Source organism: Phalacrocorax aristotelis, chromosome 7 (genome assembly GCF_949628215.1).
Source record: "Phalacrocorax aristotelis chromosome 7, bGulAri2.1, whole genome shotgun sequence".
In the NCBI taxonomy this organism is placed as follows: domain Eukaryota; kingdom Metazoa; phylum Chordata; class Aves; order Suliformes; family Phalacrocoracidae; genus Phalacrocorax; species Phalacrocorax aristotelis.
The window spans coordinates 30,258,844-30,268,143 of record NC_134282.1 but is presented as its reverse complement, the minus strand read 5'-3'; the positions used below and the strand labels follow the sequence as shown (position 1 = coordinate 30,268,143).

Genomic DNA, 9,300 nt, shown 5'->3' with positions numbered 1-9,300 from the left:
GATGACCTCTGGAGGGGTCTGCCAAGCCCAACCGCCCACTCTGGGAGCGTGCAATGCTGGCACAACAACCAACAGCAACAGGGACTGCCTGAAAGGGCCCGAGCAAACACGGAGGTGCGAAGCATGCTGCCACTTTGCATCACAGGATCTGTCTCGGAGGCTGCGGGAGCTCCCGGGTGTGCCCCTGCTTGCGCCCCCCTGGTCCCCCTGACAGCTCTGTGATGTCACCAGAGGGTCACAGTCACTCCACGACGTCCCTTGCGATGGGCAGCTATAAATGCCAGCGTCACGTACTGCCAGCGGCACATGAGACGTCGAGTCCTTTGGGCAGCACCCGAGCCATTGAGTCCTGCCAACGGCACACCAGACGTTGTGACCCTCCAGCAGCCGAGGAGCCACTGAGTGCCCCCAGCGGAACGGAGCCTTCGAGGCCCGCAAGCGGCACCCATCAGAAGTCCTGCCAGCAGCAGGTGAAACAGCAAGTCCCGCCAGCAGCTGACAGGACACCGAGTGCCAGCAGCAGCCCTGGAGGCGTCCAGGCAAGACCCGGCGGTGCCGGCAGCGCCGGCAGCCGCCAGGAGGCCCCAGCGGGGGGACACCTGCCCCATCTGCTTGGGTCCCCTCGAAGGCCCTGCCGGCGTGGACCCGTGCTGGCATGCATTCTGCCATGCCTGCATCCAGCGCTGGGCTGCCACCACCGTCGCTGCCACCTGCCCGCTCTGCCGGCGGCCCATCGAGGGCATCCACCTCCTGCAGGTGGAGGATGACCAAGCTGGGGTGGCCCGCCATCGCCACGGACGCTTCCATCCCTACGCGGGGCCAGGGCGGCAGGGGCAGCAGCGGCAGCAGCGGGGCCGCAGAGGTCGCCGGCACCAGAGATTCTCCGCTGAGCCTGGGGAGCGCAGACCCTCTGCTCCCCACCAGCGTGTCCGGAGACTGTCCTGGCAGTGGGACAGCAACGGGCACAGCCGGCTCCGCTCCCCTTCGCCGGAGATCAGCGAAGATCCATCGTGGCTGCGGAGGATCCAGGAGGAAGAGCCAGGCTCTGGGGACCACGCTCGTCGCCTCCCTTGGCTGCGCTTCTGAGAGGGTGGCTGGGCTCCCCCGGGGGCCCTGTGAAATAAAAACACTGGGAGTGCTAGGAGGGGCCACGCCTGGTTTCTTCCACCGCCCGGTTTGCTCGTTCCTGCAGGGACGCACCCCCAAAGGGGAATGGGAAGGCAAAGGGGAAAGAGAAAGGGAAAGGTGAAGGGGGAGAGAGAGGAAAAGGAGCAGGCCTTTGACCTGTGCTGAACACTGGATGTTTAGCCGCTCCCTCCTCCAGTGTGGAAGCTGCTGAAGCCTGGGTTCAAGCATCTGCTTGCATGGCTCCTAGGTGGTCCAGCTCCACAAGGCAACCCCAAATTGCCTCTCTTGACATTTGGTGCAGCACAGACAGACTCGCAGCCTGCCCGAGTGGAGTGATGGGGACGGTGTCACCTGTCAAGCGCTCTTGATGGGTGGCAGCACTCTTCCCTCTCAGGGAAGAAGCCCTGCCTGGCTGCAGGTGCAGGCCGAGGCTCGGCAGGCTCCCACCTCCCCATGTGGCGTGAGCAACACCTTACTCTGGCATGGTGTGGTGACCTGCAGAGAGCCCGAGTGCTTTTGAAGGCTGCCTTGGGGACACGTCCAGCACAGAGCTCCTCCCTGAGCCGCCAGCCGGGAGCCCCTCTTCTGGAGGAGGGATGTTGGCCTCTCTGTGCTGAGGTGATGTCAGTAGTAGTGCCAGGACACCGCGTTGCTCCGTGGCTAATGGTCTTGGGGCCTGGAGCTGGTCTTTTGGAAAGGGCTGCCTTCTTTAGGAGAGAAAAACTTCTCCTCGTTTACTCGCGTAGCTGTGGTGAGCACATCCTTCCATCTGTGGTGCACTGGCAGCAAACACAAGGATGGCAAAGGGGGAAGGTAGGAAGCGCAGGCCCGACCAATTTAGCCTGTCAATGCTGTTTGCTTCATTTCATTATTTCTTTTCTTACCCCCTTTTTAGTTTACCAGAAGATTCAGGCTCAATTCCGACAGGAAACTCAAACTCTCTCAACGGCAACCACTGTGCAGCCCATGACTCAACACCTCCCCGTTACCTACGAAGAGGTGATGCCCTGACGCCGGGAGGGCTGGGTTGGGTCGTCGTGCCTCAAGAACAGCAGCAGCTCAGAAGCACGGCATGGCAGACCCTGGAGCTGGCTGACTGCACTCGTCCCCAGGGCTGTGGAGTGGCCTGACCTCTTGAGAACCTTCCTCAGATGCTTCTGTGATGGTATAATTAAAAAAAAAAAATCCAAACGCAAAACCCAAGAACCAAACTTCTATTTTAATGGCTCTGCCTTTGGCCTTTGGGCGTGATTGCGGAGTGGTCTGCATGTCCCTCTGCTCTGGCAGTGGTTGCGGAGTGGCCTTTTGATGCCTCTTCGTTAGTAGGCATCGGGTTGCAGATCCAATGTCCTGGACCCTTCTCTGCAACCTGAATAACATCGTGGAAGCAGCAGGATCAGGAATGGATTTGCAACTGCAGGGACAGACCCTGAGAACTCCAGCTCCTGCCTAATGAAACTCAGCTTAAGTATTTGGAGGGAGCACCCACCCCTAGCTGTGGGATGGAGAGAGCTGTCGCAGGGCCCGATCCTCATGGTGCCATCCAGCTGACTTGAAAAGGCCTGCTGCAGTCCTGGAGGTCAAGACCAGACCTCAGTTCGCTTCAGTGCAGAATATCACAAGCGTTTGGGTGACAACTGTGAGCCAACGGGCAGCAAGAGAAACTGCGAACGGTGGGGATCGATCTCGGCGGTTCTTTTTTCTAACTCGGGAGTCATGATGCAGCCTTTGACCTTTGTGAAATGTCTCATCGAGTGCCTCAGGACGGAGGGAGGCAAAGGTCTAGCACTGCTTCTGGTCTACAGCAGAGGTAGGAGAGACGGCTCTGCCTGCGTTTCTCCATGGATTGTCTCCAAAGGCTTTCTGTGGTGGGTGGGCGGCTCTAGGGAAGGCCTTGGCGGTGACGTTTCTTCCTTTCTCACAAGCTTTCTGACGCCAACCAGTCTGCGGAAACTGTGCATGAGGGCACGATGGCTCTGGCTTGCACCTGTAGCTTCCTTTGGGACCCAAGACCCACCTTGGCCACAGGGATGTAAAACCTTTGCATGCTTAGAAGCGCCTGCTCTGGTGGCTCCCTGGGCTTCTCTGAGCTTTGCAGTGGCATCCTCGGTGTATTTGCAGGGAGCACAAAATGATTCAGCTAGGCGGCTTCAGCATGTAGTGCTCCACCAGGGTTTTCAGGAAAAGTGGAGAAGGAGGCAAACAATTCAACAGATCCTACGTGATATTCCAGAGTTCCTGTATTTGAAGGTGGAAATGCTAACTGGGGCCAATATATGACAGCTGAGAAACTTCTCTGCTCAGCACTGGTGAGGGCACCCGTGGAGGGCTGTGTCTAGTGCTGGGCACCTCACAACAGGAGAGACAGGGACTGACTGGACAGAGTCTGGTGAAGGGCCACTGCCTCTCTTGGCTCTTCTGCTGAGGGGGCAACTGTGCTCGGCTGTGCTCCCTCGGGAACCCTCTGAAATAAAAATACTGGGAATGCTGGGAGGGGCAACGCTTGGTGTCTTCCACCGCCCAAATTGCTCATTCCTGTGGGGATGCACCTCCGAAGGCGAATGGGATGGATATAGGGAAGGGGAGGGCTGCTTGTGAGTACATTCTTGAAGGGGCCAGTGACTGGTCTCTTGACAGCTGTGGCAAGAGAAGAGGGTGAAGTGGAGGTTTGTTGTGGTGCCTCCTCTGCTCTCCTCTCCTGATCCCATACAGCCCTGTGCTGCTGAGGGCTGTGATGCTGCAGGGAGTCTCTCCGGGCCTGGGGAGGCAACCCTTACACAGTCCTCCTTCTGATGGTATGTGTCGGTGTGAGAATCAGCCTCAGCAGTTATGTGCCTCACATTTCGGGAGTCTCTTCTTCAGGGAATCTGGAAGCCCTACCCTGTTCCTCTCCAGGTGGGTCTCTTTCCTACAGTGGCCCTACCACCTGCCCTCACGGCTGCTCAGAACCCAGCCCTAAGCGCCAGGCCTTGCTGGGCAGGGCCACGACACTCCTGGACAAGCTCAGATTGCAGACCCCAGCCGGGCTGTGCTTGGTGCTGGAGGGCTGCAGGCCGCCCCCGGCGTCTCCCCGTGCCCTGTCCGCAGCATGGCAGCTACAGCCGCTCGCGGGGGACCGCTCCTGCCGGTGCCTCGGGTTGGCAGTCCGTGTCCCGGTGGCACTTGCGGCCTCCCGCCCCAGGGCCACTCTAGGCGCAGCGGGGAACAGCACCCCCTGACGGTTCGGCGGGGTCAGGGCTGCCTTTGGCCTCTCCCCTCTGTCTCCGTAGCCCCGCCCCCCTGTCGTCCCCGCCCCTCCGCCCTCCCGACGCTTCCGCTGCCCCGTGACGCACTTTCTAGAGCCGCTTGCGCGGCTGGTCGCGTGACCGCGGCGGGGCGGCCAATGGGGGCGCGGGTCCGCTGGCGCGGGGGTGGGGCCGAGGCGCGCGCTGCGGCGGGCGGCTGGCGGCGGCGGGAGGCCCAGGCGGGAGCTTAGCGCGCGGGCTGCTCCCTCAGCGCGCGCGCGCCGTCCCCTTCCCGTCCCTGTTCCCCTCCCCACCCCCGCCCCCGCCCCGCCGCCATGTCGGAGGAGAAGCCCAAGGTGAGGCAAGCGGGGCTGGGGCAGCCGCCGCCTGGCGAGGTCTCTCTGTGTGGCGAGGGGGTGTGAGGCCTCTCCGCCAGGCCCTGGGGCCGGGCTCATAGTGGGGTCCCGCCCCGCCCCGGCCGGCGGCGTGAGGTGGGCAAGATGGCGGGTGGGCCGGGCCGGGGCGCGGCGGGAGGAGGAGGGGGAGGGTCCCGCGGAACTCCGGGCACCCGCCACCCCCGGGGAGACTGCACAGCCTCCGCAGGCCGGAGCGGGCGGTGTCCGGCCCGAGCAGAACCCGTAGGGCGGCGGCGGCGGCGGCAGGGCCGGAGGCTGGCCTGGCCGGGCACTGAACCCCCATCTTCCACCGTTTTATGTCCAGGAAGGCGTAAAAACGGAGAACGATCACATCAACCTGAAAGTGGCGGGGCAGGACGGCTCCGTGGTGCAGTTCAAAATCAAGCGGCACACCCCGCTGAGCAAGCTGATGAAGGCGTACTGCGAGCGGCAGGTAGGCGCGGCTCCTGCTTTTGATTGCCCCTAAGCAAAGGAGCAGGGCTGCCCCCGGCTCTCCCCTTACCAGGGGGAAGGGTCCCGGGGACGCTGGGCGCTTTGCTACTTTTCTGTCAGAGTCACTAACATACCAGTGCATCGGGGTGAGTGTGTCTAGGTGTGCAGGAGAGCGAAGACTCAGGATGCTGGCCATGTTTACGAGTTTTTCTCTTCGGTTAGTGGAAACTGCTTCTGCCTCATCAGGTGCTCCTAGAGCTCTCAAAATGTTCCATGACAGTGTCACCAAAATTTCTCAGGTTCTGATCCTGGCTCTGAGACCAATTCAGTCTGAATTTTTAGCCTCATAACTCTCAGTCCTATCATCTCTACAAACTTTATTAGCTTTATCCAGAGTGCATTTTCTGTTTGGAAAATGCCACAAAACAAATTCTTCTATACTGTGACTTCCATTGTGTTTTTTTTCCTCCTCCCTTCATGTGTCTCCCCCGTTGCCTGCTGCGCAGTTTTGACTGCTGGATTCTGCAGGTGGCGGCCTTTCCTCGGTGCTGCCCAGAACTAAACGGGACAGTCCAGTTCCTGAGCTTGTAACCGTCAGTGCCTGTGTTTCTCTGCACTGTATTAGATGGCGCAGAGCAGAGGGCGGGGATGGGAATGGCTTTCAGAAGCGGAGTCAGATTTTGTTTGCCAGCATTCCCCCATGTCCGTTACTTGCGGGATCCTTTCTTCACTCACTTGAACCTAATGCTCTGCCCTGTGCTGTGCCTGATGTAGCATAATGCCTCTCGGGTTAGGAACAGAACTGAATACATGGAATATTCAGAGAGGTGCGGGGACTTTTCTTGATTGCGTGGCTCTGGAAGTGTGAATCACACAGGGATTTCAAAGGATTTTAGAGAGCAAAGCAAAGCCCTCAATCCCTGAGGCAGGCAATAAAGACTGCCATGCGTGATTAAACACTGTCGAAACAGGATTCAGTCATGAATTCAGCTCAGGTTTTAAGGGCAATGCTAACTTACTAATGTTAGACCCTAGCATTTCTCTAATAAACCTTAAAAGGGAGAATCTCTGTCAAGTCCTGCAGGTTCTTTTTTCCTCAGTCAATCTTCACGGTGCCTTTCTTCATCAGAAGATAAAGAACTTTAACTGGGAGCAGATGCCTGGCATGAATGAAAACTTGTCTTAACTATGGGTAGTTGGTGCTGAGTGCTAGTTACACAGAAACAGTAGTTTTTTTGGTTTTTTTTAAAAATATTTTCCTTTGAGTCAACTTAATCAGCCGTTACTTCTCTGACTGTGTAAGAAACAATTGCTGCTCCTTCCTCACGTGTCCTCTGAGGCTTTATAGAACGGAGTATTGATTGATCTCCTCTTAAATTACCTTTGTAAATTAGCTTTGCATATTTGTGCCTTGCAGAGCAGGATCAGAACCAGGTGCCAAACCAACACTTCTGATTCCATATAGAGCCCTTGCTGTGATAGCAGCACAGTGGGATGTCACTCAAACAGCTCTGCTTCCTCAATTTACATAGCAAGATAGATGCGTGAGGTTTCCTGTCTAGTTAAATCTTTGGAGTCTGAATTTGGTTAATATTTGTTCTGACAGTAAAAGCGTAAATGTTTTGTTTGGATTCAGTAACAAAAGCATGGTTTCTCATATTAATTACTTCAAACTTGCAGGGCTTGTCAATGAGGCAGATCAGATTCAGATTTGATGGACAACCAATTAATGAAACAGACACACCTGCACAGGTATGAAAAATCCCTTTACTGCAAACTGCTATACAAATATTTTGATGTCTGCATGCAGATCAGAGGGGTTTTAAATCAAAATGATTCGGAAATAGTTGCTGTAAGTTTAGCATGTTCCAAATAATTTGTTTAGGGGGGATTTGGTGGTTCCCCCCCCCCCCCCTTGAATGTTTTCACTGTTGTGGGGTGGGGAGGAAAACGTGGAAGAGCTTTGGTGCTGAACAAGCTGGCAGTGGAGTGCTGGTGCGGAAAGGACCCCTGGCATGTGCGGGCGTTTTTGGCTCTGTCCTGCTTCTGCGTCAGGCTGTTCAGAGCTGGCACAGAAGCTGCAGCCTGTAGCTGCTGTCAGCACCAGCAGCACTGAGACTGTGGGGAATTTCTTGGGCTGGTGAGGACTGAGGCAAGGAACAGAGGAGGCACTTGGCTGGGTGATTTGTTGTGGAAGACACTAAACTGCCGAGTTTGGTCTGACTGACAAGTGTGCCTCCAAAACCTGTTTCGGTGTTGGTGATGGAGAGATGATGGGGTGCCCCCTCTGGAGTGACTGATGGAAAGTGTTTAATGCATTAATTAATTAAAATTACGCCTTAAGCGCTCTGGTACTGGTTAGGAGTAGTGAGCTAAGTGCTTTTGTAACGATGTGTATTTCAAGTCTTGTATTTTCCATATTGCTCTAACAGCTGGAGATGGAAGATGAAGACACTATCGATGTGTTCCAACAGCAGACAGGCGGAGTGTGTTAAGACGTGCCATCATTTTGAGAAGAGGAGTTTAAGGATCCTCATCGCACCTCACACTCTCATCTGTCCTTGGATTTGCTATTAAATAGTAAACAAATGAACATGCCAGTCACACAGGATTCTTCTTCTAAACTTTAGAGGACATTTACCAAAATTGCTTGTTGTCTTTGACGTACTGCGTGTGCAAGTCAAAACAGTATCTGCAGGGATTAATCAATATCTTAAATTGGGCCAATTTGATTTAAGTTGGGATTAAGTAATACGCGTTGTCTCTCTGCTGTTATCTTTTTTTTTTTCTTTAAACCTGTGGCCTAAATATTCATCCATGTGTTAGGACATGGAGTGTTCATTCCTGGCTCTTGTCAGTCTTGCCTCTGTTTAATTCTAATCATGTAAATAATTCAGTATATTTTCATGCCACTTGTGAGCATAAAAGTTTCCTTTTAAGATACGTCTAAGAGAAGGAAAAGAGATGCTGATTTTATGTTTTTAGCGTGTGTTGCAAACACTTCAGAAGCATTGAGCCTGTGACACAAGGCTGGTACACGCAGCTACAATGCTTAGAATAGAGTCAGAGTTTAAAATATTGCAGATTTACATGTGCTTTGTCATATTATGATAAAGTTGTCTGAAATATACTTTTTTAATGCAGAAATGAGATTTGTCCTGAATTATTGTCAGAAACTGAGTTAGCAGAGCAGCTGGTCCGAAAACTGACACTCATTATAGAGCAGCAATATTTTTTGTTGCACAAGCTTATAAAAAGAGAAACCCATCACTGCAACTCCAGCTGTCCACCAAGTGATGGGCAGAATCTGTCACCTTCCTCCTGCTCCCTGTAGCGCGTCTCTTTATTTCTCAGTGGGTACTAGAAGTGTGTGGCCTCGGGTTTCTTTTTAATGCTTGTTTTTGGTAGATAAACTTGATAAATGAGGGGGAAGAAAGCGCCTTTTAATGTCACCAAGCTGTATGCACGGAAGAGCTGTCAGGAGCCTGGTGAGCAAGGAAAGAGCCGAATGTGTGCGTGTTTAGGTGTGATCAGAAAATAATCGTCTGCTCTATTGCGTCCCAAACCTTAGTGATTATTAAAGGCGTTTCTGCACTGGATTTGAGCTCCACGTAAAGCGTGGCATCTGTTCCAGATGAATTCGTGCAAAGGCCGTCCTGTTGCCCCTCCATAGGCTGTCCACTGCTGCTCTGTGGGACTGATACCTGCCTCTTACACTTACCCAACCCCTTCGGCCACATTGGATCACCTCCCGCTTGCTGGAAATTTTGCTGAAAAGGCCCTTGTTTTCTTTTTCGTTTTCTTGTATGTAGGCTGGGGTGGGATATCCCCAAGATCTCATTGTTTATTCACTGATTTGTACATTTATTTGTTGTCCTTTACTACTGTATACAGTAAATATAGTTTGGTACTCTGTCTTGTGGCTTACGCTTAATATGGCTGCGCCCCCCTTGGCTCGTTCCCCTCCCTAGTGGGGAGCTTTACATGCTAGCACCGCTTCACATGCCCTCCTTGGAGACTCTTGAGGTAGCAGAAGTGTGTGGCCAGGTACAACTCTCCAGGGTATCTGCCACACCCCTCCATTAGCAGCAAAAGTCACC

At 54.3% G+C, this 9,300-nt stretch overlaps 1 protein-coding gene across 1 annotated transcript; it reads left to right on the top strand.

Annotated features, from left to right (window-relative positions):
* Nucleotides 1–4,526: 4,526 nt before the first annotated feature.
* SUMO3 (small ubiquitin like modifier 3) lies at nucleotides 4,527–9,115 on the top strand. Its single transcript, XM_075099627.1, has 4 exons — nucleotides 4,527–4,708; nucleotides 5,073–5,201; nucleotides 6,881–6,952; nucleotides 7,633–9,115. The coding sequence occupies exons 1-4, from the start codon at nucleotides 4,688–4,690 to the stop codon at nucleotides 7,693–7,695; spliced, it is 285 nt and encodes a 94-aa protein (XP_074955728.1). The 5' UTR covers nucleotides 4,527–4,687; the 3' UTR covers nucleotides 7,696–9,115.
* Nucleotides 9,116–9,300: the final 185 nt, after the last annotated feature.

What these genes read in the sequence shown, in the direction of transcription:
- SUMO3 (XM_075099627.1), top strand. Translation starts at nt 4,688, where the DNA reads ATGTCGGAGGAGAAGCCCAAG. An exon ending in TGTCGGAGGAGAAGCCCAAG is followed by an intron (nt 4,709 to 5,072) that starts GTGAGGCAAGCG and finishes TTTTATGTCCAG; the next exon opens with GAAGGCGTAAAAACGGAGAA. An exon ending in AAACAGACACACCTGCACAG is followed by an intron (nt 6,953 to 7,632) that starts GTATGAAAAATC and finishes TTGCTCTAACAG; the next exon opens with CTGGAGATGGAAGATGAAGA.